This window comes from Oncorhynchus tshawytscha, unplaced genomic scaffold (genome assembly GCF_018296145.1).
Source record: "Oncorhynchus tshawytscha isolate Ot180627B unplaced genomic scaffold, Otsh_v2.0 Un_scaffold_3672_pilon_pilon, whole genome shotgun sequence".
Taxonomy (NCBI): Eukaryota; Metazoa; Chordata; class Actinopteri; order Salmoniformes; family Salmonidae; genus Oncorhynchus; species Oncorhynchus tshawytscha.
In genome coordinates this window covers 253520-274587 of record NW_024609769.1, presented here as the reverse complement: position 1 = coordinate 274587, position 21068 = coordinate 253520, and the positions used below count along the sequence as shown (strand labels likewise).

At 43.5% G+C, this 21068-nt stretch overlaps 1 protein-coding gene across 1 annotated transcript in view; it reads right to left on the bottom strand.

The window, feature by feature from the left end:
• The window catches only part of LOC112239043 (collagen alpha-1(XIX) chain), a gene marked incomplete at its 3' end in the record, with an annotated part of 235180 nt that overhangs the window by 160003 nt on the left and 54109 nt on the right, over nucleotides 1–21068 (bottom strand). Inside the window, 4 exon segments of the mRNA XM_042317802.1 lie at nucleotides 5974–6027; nucleotides 12249–12293; nucleotides 15034–15087; nucleotides 15750–15794. Of these exon segments, the coding sequence (XP_042173736.1) occupies nucleotides 5974–6027; nucleotides 12249–12293; nucleotides 15034–15087; nucleotides 15750–15794 (198 nt within the window).

Sequence of the window (21068 nt, the reverse complement as noted above, 5' to 3'; positions counted from 1 at the left end):
GATGGTGGTATTCTATAGGTTTATAGTTGTATTCTATAGGTTAATAGTGATGGTGGTATTCTATAGGTTTATAGTGGTATTCTATAGGTTTATAGTGATGGTGGTATTCTATAGGTTTATAGTGGTATTCTATAGGTTTATAGTGGTATTCTTTCGGTTTATAGTGGTATTCTATAGGTTTATAGTGGTATTCTGTAGGTCTATAGTGGTATTCTATAGGTTTATAGTGATGGTGGTATTCTATAGGTTTATAGTGGTATTCTGCAGGTGTATAGTTATGGTGGTATTCTATAGGTTAATAGTGATGGTGGTATTCTATAGGTTTATAGTTATAGTGGTATTCTATAGGTTTATAGTTATTGTGGTATTCTATAGGTTTATAGTTAGTGGTATTCTATAGGTTTATAGTGGTATTCTATAGGTTAATAGTAATGGTGGTATTCTATAGGTTTATAGTGGTATTCTATAGGTTTATAGTGATGGTGTTATTCCATAGGTTAATAGTGATGGTGGTATTCTATAAGTTTATAGTGGTATTCTAGAAGTTTATAGTGATGGTGGCATCTAGGTGATTATATTTCTATGTTGGCCTGGTATGGTTCCCAATCAGAGGAAGCTGTTTATCGTTGTCTCTGTTTGGTGATCATATTTAGGCAGCCATTTCCCCTTTGTGCTTTGTGGGATCTTGTCTAGGTATAGTTGCCTGCGAGCACTACTTTGAGCTTCACGTTTCATTTTTTCGCTTTATTGTTTTTGTTCTTTGAGTTTCTCTTCCCAATAAAAGGATGGAAACATACCACGCTGCATCTTGGTCCACTCCTTATAACGATCGTGACAATACCACGCTGCATCTTGGTCCACTCCTTATAACGATCGTGACAATAGGTTTATAGTCACGGTATTCTATAGGTTAATAGTTAAGGTAGAAAACATTGACACTTGATCATGTACTGATCTCATAAGCCATTCAAATAATCCAGACCATAAACCAGGTTATTAACACCATATGGTGTGTCAAGGGATTTTTCTCATCACAGTACCTGAACTGACCATGGATTGAACAGAATGTCTTTAGTTTGTAGTGGATTAAACTGTGCGGTAACAGACTAGAACCATGCACTGTGAGGGACATTAAAAAATAAAATAAAATGTATTAACTTGTTTTTAACTAGGCAAGTTAGTTAAAAACAAATCCTTATTTACAATTACGGCCTACACCGGCCAAACCCGGACGACGCTGGGCCAGTTGTGCACCGCCCTATGGGACTCACAATCACGGCCGGTTGTGATACATCCTGGATTTAAAAGCCCCATTTCCACTGGATGGGATAGCCCTGGTCATTTAAATGGTTTATTTCTAGGGAGAGGTTTCATACACCCACTAAAGCCAGTGGACCGCTGGAAGACTAGCTGTCGTCATGGTATCAGCTAATGGAACCTCTTCAGCAAATGCAGACATCTGGACCTAGTACAATACTCACTCAATTAGTACACACATGTTAAGGGTTCAGAAGAAGAAAAAACACACTGAATAGGTATTTACATTTGTTCTGATTCCACTGTCCAAATATCGTCCTACATGTTTTAACTCTCTGTATTCAACCTACTGTATAGATCCATCCTGGCACAGTTCACCACCTGTACGACCTGGGTTCAAAAACTATTTGAATCGTACTTTATCTGGGCTTGATTGAGCTTGCCTGTCTTACTGGACCAGTAGGATAGTCTCAAAACTGCAAACACCGCCCTCTGGCACTCCAGACAGGCTAGGTCAAACTTATACATTGTTTTAAAGATTTCAAATAGTATTTGAACCCAGGTCTGCTGCTTAACACTGTGGTGGTATGAAGGAACAAAATAGAGAAGGTAGTGGGCTGAAACTGAGGCTACTTCTAAATGATGTATGTTGTTGATCTTTAGAGAAAGGTCCCCTCTCTCCCTCTCTGCTGTCTGCTGAAGATAATGATGTCTTTAGGGAGAGAGTGAACCTTTTCCTCCCTTTTACTCTGCCTTCATTTCCCTCTGATTCCCTCTCTTCCCTCCTCTGTCCCGTCTCCCTCAGAGTAACCCAGTTAGAAAGAGATGCAGAGAGGGATCGGAGAAGAGAGAGGCGGAGGCTGGACCTTTATCCTTCCTCTGTCCTGTCTCCCTAGGATCAGACCATGATATCTCTGTCCTGTCTCCCTAGGATCAGACCAGTAAAGACCATGATATCTCTGTCCTGTCTCCCTAGGATCAGACCAGTAAAGACCATGATATCTCTGTCCTGTCTCCCTAGGATCAGACCAGTAAAGACCATGATATCTCTGTCCTGTCTCCCTAGGATCAGACCAGTAAAGACCATGATATCTCTGTCCTGTCTCCCTAGGATCAGACCAGTAAAGACCATGATATCTCTGTCCTGTCTCCCTAGGATCAGACCAGTAAAGACCATGATATCTCTGTCCTGTCTCCCTAGGATCAGACCAGTAAAGACCATGATATCTCTGTCCTGTCTCCCTAGGATCAGACCAGTAAAGACCATGATATCTCTGTCCTGTCTCCCTCAGATCAGACCAGTAAAGACCATGATATCTCTGTCCTGTCTCCCTGGGATCAGACCAGTAAAGACCATGATATCTCTGTCCTGTCTCCCTAAGACCATGATATCTCTGTCCTGTCTCCCTAAGATCAGACCAGTAAAGACCATGATATCTCTGTCCTGTCTCCCTAAGATCAGACCATGATATCTCTGCCTCCTTGCTTAGAGGCTGGGGCTTAGACCACATATCTAGGCAGGAAGAGAGAGAGGGAGATGGAGAGACAACTTTTGTTAGCCTCTGCTCAGTGCTCTTGGGCCTTATGACAGGCAGGCAGGGAGGGATGGGAGGCTTTGAGTCTTCGCTCTAGCACTGACTCTAGCGCTGACTTTAGCGTTTACAGTTGGTTACATTGGTTACATATCACCAGGCAAATTCAATACCTGGTATTTGAAATGATTTCAAGTAGTATTTGAACCCAGGTCTACTCTGCTCAGTCTCTCTCCTCTCTATCTCTCTCTCCTGCAGCAGCACAGTGTGAGACACTACAGGGAGCTGTGTACGCTAGCCTTGCTAATTACACCCACACACATGGCGCTGTGCCTCCCTCCCTCCGACAACGCCCGGGCTACAATACCTACACACACATACCTACACACACCCACACACGTGGCACTGCGCCTTCCTCGCTCCGACAGCGCCCAGGCCACAATACCTACACACATATACCTACACACACATACCTACACACATGGCACTGTGACTCCTTCGCTCCGACAGCGCCCGGGCTACAACACACACACGTACACACCTACATACACCCACACACGTGGCACTGCGCCTTCCTCGCTCCGACAGCGCCCAGGCCACAACACACACACAGCACTACACCTCCCTCGCTCCGACAGCGCCCAGGCCACAACACACACACAGCCCTGTGCCTTCCTCGCTCCGACAGCGCTCAGGCCACAACACACACACAGCACTGCGCCTCCCTCGCTCCGACAGCGCCCAGGCCACAACAACACAATCTGGCAGCTCCCCAGTACACACTCTACATCTACCGCTTCAGCTAGAAAATAAACAGAGGGGAGGGAGAGAGAGAGACAGAGGGGGAGGGAAGAAGGGAGGGGAGAGTGAGGGAGATGGTGGGGAGGGAGAAGTGGGGCTAAAGAGAGAGAGAGAGAGAGACAGAGAGAGAGAGAGACAGAGAGCAGCAGAGGAGAGAGAGCAGCTGAGGAGAGAGAGCAGCAGAGGAGAGAGAGCAGCAGAGGAGAGAGAGGAGAGAGAGAGAGAGAGAGAGAGTAGCAGAGAGGAGAGAGAGAGAGGAGAGAGAGCAGCAGAGGAGAGAGAGCAGCTGAGGAGAGAGAGCAGCAGAGGGAGAGAAGAGAGAGAGAGAGTAGCAGGGGAAATTTCTCAAGACAGCAGACTAATTATGTTTACTTACTTGCTGCCTGAGTCCCAAATGGCACCCTATTCGCTTTATTGTGCTCTGGTCTAAAGTAGTGCACTACATAGGGAATAAGGTCCCATTTATGGCGCACACTCTGCCACTTTCTAACCAGAGTGGCTGCCTGGCTGGTGGTAATGGCACTTTACTTTAGACAAGAAGGGTGAAGTTTTGTCATGTGTGGAGAGACTAAGAGATGCACCGTTAGAGTTACAGTAAGGGGTTTGTCTTGTCTGTTGTGTCTGCGTTCCTAATGGCACCCTGTTCCCCACATAGTGCCCTACTTTGACTAGAGCCCTATGGGCCCTGGTCAACCCTACTGGCCCTGGTCAAAAGTAGTGCACTACATAGGGAATAGGTTGCCGTTTAGGTCTGCGATTTGTGTCATGTGAGTGGGAACTGCCTTCAAAGCTGCGTTGGAACCAGATCCCGTAAGGGTAACAGATATCTAGAGTGGCCAGGCCCAACGAATACCACAGAGGTTACTGCAGAAAATGCTGTTTACAATGTTTCCATTGGCTCAGCGATTCACCTCCATAGCTGAACATCACCCATAACCTTATGTTGTGAGGCTGATCCTTGTGTGAACGTCTATAGGAAAACAACCTGATCATTAGTGTTCAGATGTAGACTCGGGAATCAAACCCACAATCCTGACATTACAATCACCATGCTCTACCCACTGAGTTCCAGAAACCACACCGAAAGGCTGTGAGAAAGTCTAGAGGGAAACGTCCTAATTGACACTTGATATCACTGACTGTAAGTGTAAATCTCAGATTTTACAGTAGAGCAACACTCAGAGGAAGCGTACCTTATTGCAAAGGTTATATTTAATACTTCAACACATAAAAACAACAGATGGGATGATATAGAGCTGCAGTCATCGTCTTTACGGAGCCACCAGACGTGTTCTTTCTCTGTCACCTGATACGTCTATGACTGTACAAGCTGAGGACATATACATGTGGAACGTGGATTGCTTAGGGCACGGTTACATGGCTGTAGTCTTCCACTGAGCCAGGCCCCGTAGTTAGTTCTCGTATCAGAAAAACGATACTCGCTCAAATGGCAGTCATGCATACAAGACATTCTGTCTTCTCAGGTGTCCCCTTTACCCTTAAATATCGCATGCTAGCTTTAAATAACAACTTTACCCTAATATTAGCACGGACGGGGAGGGAACAGAGGGGACAGGCAAGAGAATGTTCTAAAAACAAGTAAATAGGCCAAACTAAATTAACCTGGCTGAGCGCCTTCCAACACCCTTCCAACCTAAATTAACCTGGCTGAGCGCCTTCCAACACCCTTCCAACCTAAATTAACCTGGCTGAGCACCTTCCAACACCCTTCCAACCTAAATTAACCTGGCTGAGCGCCTTCCAACACCCTTCCAACCTAAATTAACCTGGCTGAGCACCTTCCAACACCCTTCCAACCTAAATTAACCTGGCTGAGCACCTTCCAACACCCTTCCAACCTAAATTAACCTGGCTGAGCACCTTCCAACACCCTTCCAACCTAAATTAACCTGGCTGAGCACCTTCCAACCTAAATTAACCTGGCTGAGCCCTTCCAACACCCTTCCAACCTAAATTAACCTGGCTGAGCCCTTCCAACACCCTTCCAACCTAAATTAACCTGGCTGAGCCCCTTCCAACCTAAATTAACCTGGCTGAGCACCTTCCAACACCCTTCCAACCTAAATTAACCTGGCTGAGCACCTTCCAACACCCTTCCAACCTAAATTAACCTGGCTGAGCGCCTTCCAACCTAAATTAACCTGGCTGAGCGCCTTCCAACACCCTTCCAACCTAAATTAACCTGCACATTTATTTAGGCCACTGTTTTTATTATTAACGATGCAAACGAATAAACAACATACGATAGTAAAATAGCAAAGATAGGACCTTACATTTATTTAGGGCAACTGACTGTGTTTATAATGTTAATAATGAATGATGCAGATGAATAAACAGACTGAGATTCAAAACAGTATCTTACATTTATCCCAGGTTTCCCCTCCGCACCAGGCTCCCCAGCTGGTCCCTTCTCACCCTGCAGAGGAAAGAGCAAGTTGAAACTCAGGTCCTACACCATTTCCATGCATTATAAGTACAGATGTGCAGTACCAACATGTTGTTTTGACAGGTCTGAAGTCTCCTCAGGAGACTGTTCCACGGTGGTTTATCCAATCAGTGATGCTCTTACTGCCAGGGCCTCTTACAAGGGATACTGGTCACAAGCATCATGACAAAATGTCAACTTCATCTATAAACACAATTTATGTCTCCAAACCCAACCCTAAATCTAAATCCTGATTCCTATCCTGAAAGATGAGACCTGATATGACCGGTCTGTCTTCATGTTGTAGCAAAGGTCTCATCTTCAGCGGTTTATTTACCGAAGTGATATGTCCTCTACAGAGACATTCAACTAAACAGTGCTAAAGTTCACAGAACAGACAAGAACTCGTTGACATCTTCCAGTCGTCTGCTCTCTGTTTCACTCCCAAGTATATTAAATAACCCACTCGAAGGCAACAGGCTAAAACAAATTCTGAAATTATCCTGTTTATTTGTTTCCATGAAATATCTGTCTGAATGTGGAGTCCTGGTAGTAAACAAATTAGGACTATGTCGACACGATAAATAAATTATGGGGCCAGGGCTGTGTGTGTGTGTGTGTGTGTGTGTGTGTGTGTGTGTGTGTGTGTGTGTGTGTGTGTGTGTGTGTGTGTGTGTGTGTGTGTGTGTGTGTGTGTGTGTGTGTGTGTGTGTGTGTGTGTGTGTGTGATAATGAAGTGTTTCTGATGGACCTAATTATCTGACAGTGCACACCCTTGTTTCACATCGTGATTGTAATAGATTTATGTGTTCATCGTTGATGTGTGTGTGTGTGTGTGTGTGCGTGTTCATCGTTGATGTGTGTGTGTGTGTGTGTGTGTGTGTGTGTGTGTGTGAGTGTGTTCATCGTCCAGGTTGATAGTGAAGACACTATCACACGGCTGCATAACCAAATCATATCATAAACCAGGAAGAAGCAGGCAGCAGTGTTATGATGAAGCTCTCTCTTGGCAGTCACAACCGTTTCAAATACATTCAGTGTAGAAAGTGACATCCAATCGTTGCTGAATAAACAGGCATCGTAACAATGCTCCATTTCTACCTGTTTCATAAAAATCTCAACAACTTTATATGGACAATAAACTTTATTACTTGAAACAAACATGTTGATAATATGCCAATTGAAACAACAACGCTTATCAAGCTGTTGAATAAACAGGGCAACACTTGCCATTGCATACAGGTATGATGTATTACAATGTTGAAAATGTCCAAGAGAGAAATAGCATACTGTGAGCCACATGATAAGACATAAAGCATTATAGCTGCAGGCTTTAAGTAAGATGTTAGCGTTAGTTTTCCACTCTGCATAATAAACATTGAATCTATTCCGTCTTTGAGACAGTCCAGTAATTCCAGAATAGTCCAGTAAGGTCAGACTGATCCGTTTAAAAGGCAGGTTTCCTGGACACAGATTAAGCCGAATCCTGGACTAAAGAACATGCTCAATGGAGAATCTTCACGAGGACTAGGCTGTGTCTGTGTCTGGGAAACCAACCCTATGAGGACTAGGCTGTGTCTGTGTCTGGGAAACCAACCCTATGAGGACTAGGCTGTGTCTGTGTCTGGGAAACCAACCCTATGAGGACTAGGCTGTGTCTGTGTCTGGGAAACCAACCCTATGAGGACTAGGCTGTGTCTGTGTCTGGGAAACCAACCCTATGAGGACTAGGCTGTGTCTGTGTCTGGGAAACCAACCCTATGAGGACTAGGCTGTGTCTGTGTCTGGGAAACCAACCCTATGAGGACTAGGCTGTGTCTGTGTCTGGGAAACCAACCCTATGAGGACTAGGCTGTGTCTGTGTCTGGCTGTGTCTGGGACCAACCCTATGAGGACTAGGCTGTGTCTGTGTCTGGGAAACCAACCCTATGAGTACTAGGCTGTGTCTGTGTCTGGGAAACCAACCCTATGAGGACTAGGCTGTGTCTGTGTCTGGGAAACCAACCCTATGAGGACTAGGCTGTGTCCGTGTCTGTGAAACCAACCCTCTGGCTGTATCTGGGAAACCAACCCTATGAGAACTAGGCTGTGTCTGTGTCTGGGAAACCAACCCTATGAGGACTAGGCTGTGTCTGTGTCTGGGAAACCAACCCTATGAGGACTAGGCTGTGTCTGTGTCTGGGAAACCAACCCTATGAGGACTAGGCTGTGTCTGTGTCTGGGAAACCAACCCTATGAGGACTAGGCTGTTTCTGTATCTGGGAAACCAACCCTATGAGGACTAGGCTGTGTCTGTGTCTGGGAAACCAACCCTATGAGGACTAGGCTGTGTCTGGGAAACCAACCCTATGAGGACTAGGCTGTGTTTGTATCTGGGAAACCAACCCTATGAGGACTAGGCTGTGTCTGTGTCTGGGAAACCAACCCTATGAGGACTAGGTTGTGTCTGTGTCTGAGGAATCTGTGTCTGGGAATCCCCCTATGAGGACTAGGCTGTGTCTGGGAAACCAACCCTATGAGGACTAGGCTGTGTCTGGGAAACCAACCCTATGAGGACTAGGCTGTGTCTGGGAAACCAACCCTATGAGGACTAGGCTGTGTCTGGGAAACCAACCCTATGAGGACCAGGCTGTGACTGGGAAACCAACCCTATGAGGACTAGGCTGTGTCTGTCTGGGAAACCAACCCTATGAGGACTAGGCTGTGTCTGTGTCTGGGAAACCAACCGTATGAGGACTAGTCCGTGTCTGTGTCTGGGAAACCAACCCTATGAGGACTAGGCTGTGTCTGGGAAACCAACCCTATGAGGACTAGGCTGTGTCTGTGTCTGTGAAACCAACCCTATGAGGACTAGGCTGTGTCTGGGAAACCAACCCTATGAGGACTAGGCTGTGTCTGTGTCTGGGACACCAACCCTATGAGGACTAGGCTGTGTCTGTCTAGGAAACCAACCCTATGAGGACTAGGCTGTGTCTGTCTGGGAAACCAACCCTATGAGGACTAGGTTGTGTCTGTGTCTGGGAAACCAACCCTATTAGTTTAGAGCTCAGTAAACCTACTCTGTCACATCCTGCTCAGTTTTAACAGCGGAACCAACCCAGTCTGCGTGACCAATGAGCTGTTGTGTTGAGGTCATCCCACAGATGAACCAACCCAGTCTGTGTGACCAATGAGCTGTTGTGTTGAGGTCATCCCACAGATGAACCAACCCAGTCTGTGTGACCAATGAGCTATTGTGTTGAGGTCATCCCACAGAGGAACCAACCCAGTCTGCGTGACCAATGAGCTGTTGTGTTGAGGTCATCCCACAGAGGAACCAACCCAGTCTGCGTGACCAATGAGCTGTTGTGTTGAGGTCATCCCACAGATGAACCAACCCAGTCTGTGTGACCAATGAGCTGTTGTGTTGAGGTCATCCCACAGAGGAACCAACCCAGTCTGTGTGACCAATGAGCTGTTGTGTTGAGGTCATCCCACAGAGGAACCAACCCAGTCTGTGTGACCAACTAGATGTCCTGAAGGTCAGGAACTAAGTTCCCCCGAGGTATCCCCTCTACAGTATGTCATGCTTCATAATGAATGCACTAAGAAGCCTATATAAGCTGTGACATTCTCCTCTAGAGTACGTCACCTAGCATCCTATGCCAGTTCTGCTACACAGTGAGGCACTCTGTAAACATCCAGATGTTTACAAAGTAGCTACAGTATGAGGACCTTATGAAGACCCTATGAGTGCTCTATAAAGCCTTTTAAAGTTGTTTATTCAACAACTTGTTCATTCGACCCATTGGATATTATCCACAGAACTGGTTATCTCAGTGTAATCTCAACAGCCTTAACAGTGACTGTTTAGTATAGTGTCCCTGTATGTTGAACTGAGCAGGCAGCCCAGTCCCTGTATGTTGAACTGAGTAGGCAGCCCAGTCCCTGTATGTCGTACTGAGCAGGCAGCCCAGTCCCTGTATGTCGTACTGAGCAGGCAGCCCAGTCCCTGTATGTCGTACTGAGCAGGCAGCCCAGTCCCTGTATGTCGTACTGAGCAGGCAGCCCAGTCCCTGTATGTTGTACTGAGCAGGCAGCCCAGTCCCTGAATGTCAAACTGAGCAGGCTCCCAGTCCCTGAATGTCGTACTGAGCAGGCAGCTCAGTCTCTGTATGTTGTATTGAGCAGGCAGCCCAGTCCCTGTCTGTTGTATTGAGCAGGCAGCCCAGTCCCTGTCTGTTGTATTGAGCAGGCAGCCCAGTCCCTGTATGTTGTATTGAGCAGGCAGCCCAGTCCCTGTATGTTGTATTGAGCAGGCAGCCCAGTCCCTGTATGTTGTATTGAGCAGGCAGCCCAGTCCCTGTATGTTGTATTGAGCAGGCAGCCCAGTCCCTGTATGTTGTATTGAGCAGGCAGCCCAGTCCCTGTATGTTGTATTGAGCAGGCAGCCCAGTCCCTGTATGTTGTATTGAGCAGGCAGCCCAGTCCCTGTATGTTGTATTGAGCAGGCAGCCCAGTCCCTGTATGTTGTATTGAGCAGGCAGCCCAGTCCCTGTATGTTGTACTGAGCAGGCAGCCCAGTCCCTGTATGTTGTATTGAGCAGGCAGCCCAGTCCCTGTATGTTGTATTGAGCAGGCAGCCCAGTCCCTGTATGTTGTACTGAGCAGGCAGCCCAGTCCCTGTATGTTGTATTGAGCAGTTAGCCCAGTCCCTGTATGTTGTATTGAGCAGGCCAGTCAGTGTATTGTACACTGTGCCAGAGGGACAGATTTCTCCCTCAGTCCATTGGCCTAATCAGAGAGGATATGGTGATGAAAAGAGGCGCTTTCATTATGCCATTTTAAACTGTCCATCTGCTCAGCCCAATACTTAGCGGAGCCACACCGCCATTACGAAGGAACTAATTATGCAAAAGCCACAAAATACAGACCATTTCCCTGAAAGCATAGCTTTGTTTTCCTGTAATTTCATAGTCTACTGAAGTCTTTTCAGGATATTTATTCTAAACACATCTAGCCTTTGGCCCATAAAGCCACACCACCATTATGAAAGAACAAATTATGCAAATGCTACACAATTTTATTCTGGTCCCAGATCTGTTTGTGCTGTAGCTCACTCCTCTGAGACCAGCCCAACATAATGTAGCATTCCTGAGTATTTCCCTGAACCCTTGCATCAATGCATTTCTAAAGGACGACACGCTGCTTGCTTAGAGAGTACCACTTCCTCCTGATTCGGCTCCACACTGATGCTCGAACCCAGAACCTCTGCCTTGCTAGCACATGTGACCGCCCTCCTGAACCAACTTACCAGTCGGTGCCAAACGAAAAAGCGAGTTATTTGCTGACGCAGGTGGGGACAGTTCAGGCTGAGGAGGGAGTTTCACACACCGCCATGTGATACTCATGCTGCCTGCAGCCTATAGGTGAATTTCCCTGAAACCTTGCATGCTGTTTTACTGTAGGTGCAGAGACGAGGTAAGAGCTGTGATATATACATTCCAGACACGTCCTTCATATGAGACCAAGTTATTAGAGTTCAGAGACGAGGTAAGAGCTGTGATATATACATTCCAGACACGTCCTTCACATGAGACCAAGTTATTAGAGTTCAGATCAATCCACATTCGACATTATCACCAGATAATCATAGAACACACTGTGCATGTACTGTCATGGTTGCATGTAAAATATGAATAGCTATTGTGTTCGTCTTGAGATTACAGGGGAAAAGGCCTTGGGCTACGAAAGAATGTAGATCCTTCAGAGATGTATTAGAAAACCTGTGCTAGAAAATCCTTTAAAATCAAATATATATTACAACAGAAGACCTATGCTACATATTAATAACCATGTATCCAATGCAGTGGGACTCTGCATGCTGGGAATGTGAATATCAGTATATCCACTACAGTGGGACTCTGCATGCTGGGAATGTGAATATCAGTATATCCACTACAGTGGGACTCTGCATGCTGGGAATGTGAATATCTGTATATCCACTACAGTGAGACGTTACACGTTTGGATGAACTGGTGTTTATACATGACAGAGAGTGAAACCAGAGACATTTACCATTATGTAATGTGTGTGTGTGTGTGTGTGTGTGTGTGTGTGTGTGTGTGAATGTGTGTGTGTGTGTGTGTGTGTGTGTGTGTGTGTGTGTGTGTGTGTGTGTGTGTGTGTGTGTGTGTGTGTGTGTGTACGTTTCCATGTGTGTGTGTACTTACCATTGCTCCATCGATCCCCTTAGACCCGTTTGATCCTGCCTCCCCCTGAAATGACAAGGGTGAAACTTGAAATGCTAAATAACAAACATTGAAGGTCTACTCGTTCACGAGGAGAAATGTCTTGGTAGTTTCACTGAGGTCTGTGCTGTAGGGTTCAGTGCAGCTCTGAATGGGCCATCGTTCACACGTCAACAATGTTTAGCGCCTTGAGTCAACTTCACAACGGAATTACACATCACTTCAGGTTATAAAGAATAAGAGCAGGACTATTTCCCACACACCTTACTGTATATACATGTACAGTACATATTCCATACTGTCCCCTATCTAATGCATAAGGAATAGCCACAACTCTATGACTAATGCATATTTACATACACAGAAATATTTCTCTGGGTAAGTGCATGATATTCACTTGTGTTTACAAGATGAAAAAGCGAATGATTTGTTAATCTCCTCTGACCCTGTATTGAAGCAGTTCTGAGAGGGTACATGAGACATTGAATCAGAGGGCATACAATACTGTAAATACATGAGGAGAGGATATACAATAAGTCCTATTTCCCTCCTAAGGGACTATGGCTCTATGTGTAAATCCCTTTGTGTCCTGGGTGTAAATCCTGTTCCTGGAGAGCTACGCTCCTGTAGGTTTTCAGTCCAACCCTGTTCCTGGAGAGCTCTGTTCCTGTAGGTTTTCACTCCAACCCTGTTCCTGGAGAGCTACCATCCTGTAGGTTTTCACTCCAACCCTGTTCCTGGAGAGCTACCCTCCTGTATGTTTTCAGTCCAACCCTGTTCCTGTAGAGCTACCATCCTGTAGGTTCACTCCAACCCTGTTCCCGTAGAGCTACCCTCCTGTAGGTTCACTCCAACCCTGTTCCTGGAGAGCTACCCTTCTTGAGGTTTAGTGGACCAGATTCTAATAATTAGCTGGTTGATATGCTGAATCCAGTTAGTTACAACTGGGGTTAGAGAGAGAACCTACAGAAGAGGGTTGGAGAGCCCTGCACTACAGAAACACAATGGGGAGAGAAGGAGCGAGTCACCACCACTATCACCACCATCACCCCCATCATAATCACCACCACCACCCCCACCATAACCACCACAGTAATCACCACCGTAACCCCCACCATCACCCCCACCACCACCACCACTAACACCCCCACCATAACCACCACCATAACCACCACCATCACCACCACCATCACCACCACCATAACCACCACCATCCCCACCAACACCACCACCCCCACCATAACCACAATCACCCCTACCATAACCACCACCATCACCAGTAACAGGTGATGAATTAGATTATTTTATCATAATAGCTGATGAAGGAGATAGTATTATCATGATAGCTGATGAAGGGGATAGTATTATCATGATAGCTGATGAAGGGAATAGTCTGATGAAGGAGATAGTATTATCATGATAGCTGATGAAGGAGATAGTATTATCATGATAGCTGATGAAGGGGATAGTATTATCATGATAGCTGATGAAGGGGATTATATTATCATGATAGCTGATGAAGGGGATAGTATTATCATGATAGCTGATGAAGGGGATAGTATTATCATGATAGCTGATGAAGGGGATAGTATTATCATGATAGCTGATGAAGGGGATAGTATTATCATGATAGCTGATGAAGGGGTATTATCATGATATTATCATGATAGCTGATGAAGGGATAGTATTATCATGATAGCTGATTATCATGATAGCTGATGAAGGGGATGGTATTATCATGATAGCTGATGAAGGGGATAGTATTATCATGATAGCTGATGAAGGGGATGGTATTATCATGATAGCTGATGAAGGGGATAGTATTATCATGATAGCTGATGAAGGGGATAGTATTATCATGATAGCTGATGAAGGGGCTGATGAAGGAGATAGTATTATCATGATAGCTGATGAAGGGGATGATGTATTATCATGATAGCTGATGAAGGGGATGGTATTATCATGATAGCTGATGAAGGGGATGTATTATCATAGCTGATGAAGGGGGATGTTATTATCATGATAGCTGATGAAGGGGATGGTATTATCATGATAGCTGATGAAGGGATAGTATTATCATGATGCTGATGATTATCATGATAGCTGATGAAGGGGATGGTATTATCATGATAGCTGATGAAGGGGATGTTATTATCATGATAGCTGATGAAGGGGATGTTATTATCATGATAGCTGATGAAGGGGATGAAGGGGATATTATCATGATAGCTGATGAAGGGGATGGTATTATCATGATAGCTGATGAAGGGGATGTTATTATCATGATAGCTGATGAAGGGGATGGTATTATCATGATAGCTGATGAAGGGGATGTATTATCATGATAGCTGATGAAGGGGATGGTATTATCATGATAGCTGATGAAGGGGATAGTATTATCATGATAGCTGATGAAGGGGATGTATTATCATGATAGCTGATGAAGGGGATGGTATTATCATGATAGCTGATGAAGGGGATAGTATTATCATGATAGCTGATGAAGGGGATGGTATTATCATGATAGCTGATGAAGGGGATGGTATTATCATGATAGCTGATGAAGAGGATGGTATTATCATGATAGCTGATGAAGGGGATAGTATTATGCTACTTTAGTTGAACCTTAGTCCAACAGCACTCCAGGACATAGAAAACCCTCTCACAGATTATAAGTAGTGGGAGAATAACAGTTTAGTGGTTTAAAACAGAAACCTTATATCTTACAGATCATGGACAGTCCGAACTAACCAACAGTCTGACTCACCTTCTGTCCAGGAATACCATCCAGACCTGGTGAGCCAGAAACACCCTGGTCACCCTGAGGGAGAAATAGAACACACACGCACACACACGAAAGCGCACACACACACACACACACACACAGTAAAAGGGAAGGCCTTAAGACATCTCTAAAACAGTAAAACAGTCCTCTGCGGTAGCTAATACAGTTCGGATGGAAACCACACGACCCACACAGGCAGAGTAGGCCAAGTCACACCACCATCAATCTCAATATGAATGTTATGACACTTGATATAGACTTTGCATGTCATGTGCAGTGTTGAGTAACGTAGACCAGCTTTAGCCAATTCTCAAACCTTATCAAGTATAGGAAAATGTTTGGGTGGGTTGCGCCTTTTAAGTGTTATGTCAGTAGACTGGATCGAGTTTCATAGGCAAATATGTCCCTGTGTGTGTGTGTGGTGTGTGTGGTGTGGTGTGTTGTGGTGTGTGTGTGTGTATTCTTCAACTTCAACTTCTAAGGGCTCTAGAGGAGGGTTTAGAGGGTGATGATGCTTTAGAGTGGTCCTGGTGAACTGAAGGTGCTAGACCATGTACAGACCCAGCTGACAGGGCATTCTCTGACTCTCTGTTGTGTTTAAATAGTTTATCATGTTCAAACACATATGTAAGTTGTGAAATATCTCATATACAGTATATTGTATAAATATAAAATATTTCCACGGTAACATACTGTACCTTCTGGCTTGAGTTTCCAGGGAACCCATCTTTCCTGGTCTCTGCCTGTAAAGGGAAACATGATACAGTCAGTAGCTGCTGATCCCTTATTGGTCATTTAGTTAGTGACTGCTTGTCTTATTGGCTGCACAGTCAGTGGCTGGTCTCTAATTGGCTGTACAGTCAGTGCCTGTTCTTTTTGTAGCAGCTTGTCTCTCCCACGTCTATGGCAAGTAAGTTTGGTTAAAATTGTTTCTAAAAGTTCCCTGAACACGTCACAGACATGGCTATAATATTTTCCTGAATGATGCAGCCAAGGATTGGTGGTGTGATTGGGACAACATGAATAGGCCTTGACTAAGCTGAGTTTGTAGCAATAGTTCCTTAATTGGACTAATTGTCATAATGATACAGCATTCCACCCTGTATCCCACTGCTGTTTGCCTCTGAAGCAGGGTCAGTCCCTGGATGGGAGACCAGATGCTGCTGGATGTGGTGTTGGAGGGCCAGTAGGAGGCACTCTGGTCTAAAAAATAAAATAAAATGTCCCAGGGCAGTGATTAGGGACATTGCCCTGTGTAGGTTTCTGTCTTTCTGATGGGATGTTAAACGGGTGTCCTGACTCTCTGTGGTCACTAAATATCCCATGGCACGTAAGAGTAGGAGTGTTAACTCTGGTGTCCTGGCTAAATTCCCAATCTGGCCACCTAATCATCCCCAGCTTCCAATTGGCTCATTCATCCTCCCTCCTCTCCCTTGTAACTATTCCCCAGGTCTTTGCTGTAAATGAGAATGTGTTAAAATTATGTAAAATAAATCAACGTTTATTTGATTGACATAGAACTACAATGGTTAAATGCCACTTTTTTACATCTTCTAATGAGACCATGTTGAAGCAGCTAGCAGAACAAGGCCCCAACACAGTGAAACAGGGTTACTGTGGATCTGGGACTTGTAGCTTGCCAATTATCGGGTAATACAATCCACCTCTCTCCGCAGCTGTTGGAGCGCTGTGTTAAATACAACAGGCTCGGGACAGCTGTAAGGGAAGCAGGATGGGACACTAGCTTAGCTCAGTGAACTGCTGGACCTCCTAAATCCTCTGGCTAATGTGTGAATAAGACACTGACGGCCACTGACTGCAGCCTACATTAGTATAAGGACATGCCCTGGGCCATAATGGTTATAATAACTTTTGGAGAAAATATCCAAATAATGTATGTTTTTGACATTTCTAGAATGTGTCCAAGCTAAAATCTGTAATTGCTACATCCATTTTTGTACTTATAAATTAATGATATTGTATATATCCATAGATTCTAGAAGAACAGAACTCATAAATTAATCATACTGTATACACCCATAGAATTTTGAAGAATTTAACTTATAAATGCCTCATGAGCTTAGTTCAGCTGTCATACCCCTTCAAAACCCAAAATATAAGCATGTTAAATGTTTAAACAAAGTAAATGTAAACAAACACTGAATAGTGTCAAAACATATTTAAAACTATCATTTTGATATCATGGATGATCAGTTCCTTGCATCCATAGTTCTGTCTACAAATTTGAATGGTTACTTTTCTGGGGCGGTGGTTAGAGGGGCTAGTAACCGAAAGGTTGGTGGATCGAATCCCTGAGCTGACAACGTACAAATCTGTTGTTCTGCCCCTGAAGAAGGCAGTTAACCCACTGTTCCCAGGTAGGCAGCCATTGTAAGTAAGAATGTGTTCTTAACCCACTGTTCCCAGGTAGGCAGCCATTGTAAGTAAGAATGTGTTCTTAACCTACTTGTAAAGTTATATAATGGTTAAATACATGTTTCAAATGTTTTATTATCCAGGCCCATCCCTCAGTTGCTTACCAAATGTTTTATTATCCAGGCCCATCCCTCAGTTGCTTACCAAATGTTTTATTATCCAGGCCCATCCCTCAGTTGCTTACCAAAATAGAAACGGGGTGGAGCGCTTGTTATTGTTTCAATTGAGGACTGTAGCTTTAAAGTAACTGTCCAGTGAAAATCTCATTTTAAAAGGTAGACTGACGTTGCCACGAGCAGCACGGCAGATATTGAGATGAGTGATATCCAAGACTTCGCTCTCACACGGTCACACACAGTATCTGCACATGTTCACGGGTTCCCTCTTCGCAGCCTGGTAACCAGGGCGCCAAAACAGACAAGTAGTTGAGCCATGCGCTTTCTTGGTGGTTGCAGAAAGTGGCCCACTATACTGTTTACTTTCTGTATGTATGTTGTATTGCTGAGTCTACCTCTAAAAGATCACTATGCTGTTGACTTTCTGTATGTATGTTGTATTGCTGAGTCTACCTCTAAAAGATCACTATGCTGTTGACTTTCTGTATGTATGTTGTATTGCTGAGTCTACCTCTAAAAGATCACTATGTTGTTGACTTTCTGTATGTATGTTGTATTGCTGAGTCTACCTCTAAAAGATCACTATGTTGTTGACTTTCTGTATGTATGTTGTATTGCTGAGTCTACCTCTAAAAGATCACTATGCTGTTGACTTTCTGTATGTATGTTGTATTGCTGAGTCTACCTCTAAAAGATCATTATGTTGTTGACTTTCTGTATGTATGTTGTATTGCTGAGTCTACCTCTAAAAGATCACTATGCTGTTGACTTTCTGTATGTATGTTGTATTGCTGAGTCTACCTTTCTGTAAAGATCACTATGCTGTTGACTTTCTGTATGTATGTTGTATTGCTGAGTCTACCTCTAAAAGATCACTATGCTGTTGACTTTCTGTATGTATGTTGTATTGCTGAGTCTACCTCTAAAAGATCACTATGTTGTTGACTTTCTGTATGTATGTTGTATTGCTGAGTCTACCTCTAAAAGATCACTATGTGTTGACTTTCTGTATGTATGTTGTATTGCTGAGTCTACCTCTAAAAGATCACTATGTTGTTGACTTTCTGTATGTATGTTGTATTGCTGAGTCTACCTCTAAAAGATCACTATGCTGTTGACTTTCTGTATGTATGTTGTATTGCTGAGTCTACCTCTAAAAGATCACTGTATGTTGTTGACTTTCTGTATGTATGTTGTATTGCTGAGTCTACCTCTAAAAGATCACTATGCTGTTGACTTTCTGTATGTATGTTGTATTGCTGAGTCTACCTCTAAAAGATCACTATGTTGTTGACTTTCTGTATGTATGTTGTATTGCTGAGTCTACCTCTAAAAGATCATTATGTTGTTGACTTTCTGTATGTATGTTGTATTGCTGAGTCTACCTCTAAAAGATCACTATGCTGTTGACTTTCTGTATGTATGTTGTATTGCTGAGTCTACCTCTAAAAGATCACTATGTTGTTGACTTTCTGTATGTATGTTGTATTGCTGAGTCTACCTCTAAAAGATCACTATGCTGTTGACTTTCTGTATGTATGTTGTATTGCTGAGTCTACCTCTAAAAGATCACTATGTTGTTGACTCGTATTAGTGGACAAAGCAAAAAAAGTGAAGAAGAAAATAGTTCAAAAATCCCTCAAACTATTATCTCAAACAGACCATTTAAAAATGCTGGCTGCCATTTCCTCAGAGAAGATCACGTCATGTTTTTGGCAGAGACGTCAAACTGTCTGAGCTGGCCAATCAGCTGTTTACTTGTCTTTTTATTTTATTTTATTGAATGGTATATAGATCCACACCATGTTGTTGTTGGGGTACGCCCACACCATTGCAACACAGGAAATATGCTTTTTAACATACTAAATAAGGAAAAGTAGTTCACTCATTTTGTAATTAATTATAGGTAATAGTTCATAGAAATCTGGAAACACTGGACAGTTACTTTAAGGACATGTCCATGTGGCCTACTAGTGATGTTGGAGATACAGTAGCCTATGGAATCTATAGGATCATCAGTGATGTAGGAGACAGACAGTAGCATATGGAATCTATAGGATAATCAGTGATGTAGGAGATAGACAGTAGCCTATGGAATCTATAGGATCATCAGTGATGTAGGAGACAGACAGTAGCATATGGAATCTATAGGATAATCAGTGATGTAGGAGATAGACAGTAGCATATGGAATCTGTTGACTTTCTTATAGGATCATCAGTGATGTAGAGATAGACAGTAGCCTATGGAATCTATAGGATAATCAGTGATGTAAGATAGATCAGTAGCATATGGAATCTATAGGATAATCAGTGATGTAGGAGACAGAGTAGCATATGGAATCTATAGATAATCAGTGATGTAGGAGACTTTCAGTAGCATATGGAATCTATAGGATAATCAGTGATGTAGGAGATAGATCAGTAGCATATGGAATCTATAGGATAATCAGTGATGTTGTATTAGACAGTAGCATATGGAATCTATAGATAATCAGTGATGTAGATAGACAGTAGCATATGGAATCTATAGCATAATCAGTGATGTAAGAAGACAGTAGCATATGGAATCTATAGGATAATCAGTGATGTAAATAGACAGTAGCATATGGAATCTATAGGATCATCAGTGATGTAGGAGACAGACAGTAGCATATGGAATCTATAGGATAATCAGTGATGTAGGAGATAAGTAGCATATGGAATCTATAGGATCATCAGTGATGTAGGAGATTTTAGCCTATGGAATCTATAGATAATCAATGATGTTGGAGATAGACAGTAGCATATGGAATCTATAGGATCATCAGTGATGTAAATAGACAGTAGCCTATGGAATCTATAGTATAATCAGTGATGTAGGAGATAGACAGTAGCATATGGAATCTATAGGATAACTGATGTTGTTACTAGACATGTAGCATATGGAATCTATAGGATCATTAGTGATGTAGGAGATAGACAGTAGCCTATGGAATCTATAGGATAATCAGTGATGTAGGAGACAGACAGTAGCATATGGAATCTATAGGATCATCAGTGATGTAGGAGACAGACAGTAGCATATGGAATCTATAGGATCATCAGTGATGTAGGAGACAGACAGTAGCATATGGAATCTATAGGATAATCAGTGATGTAGGAGATAGACAGTAGCATATGGAATCTATAGTATCATCAGTGATGTAGGAGACAGACAGTAGCATATGGAATCTATAGGATCATCAGTGATGTAGGAGATAGACAGTAGCATATGGAATCTATAGGATCATCAGTGATGTAGGAGATAGACAGTAGCCTATGGAATCTATAGAATAATCAATGATGTAGGAGATAGACAGTAGCATATGGAATCTATAGGATCATCAGTGATGTAGGAGATAGACAGTAGCCTATGGAATCTATAGGATAATCAGTGATGTAGGAGATAGACAGTAGCATATGGAATCTATAGGATAATCAGTGATG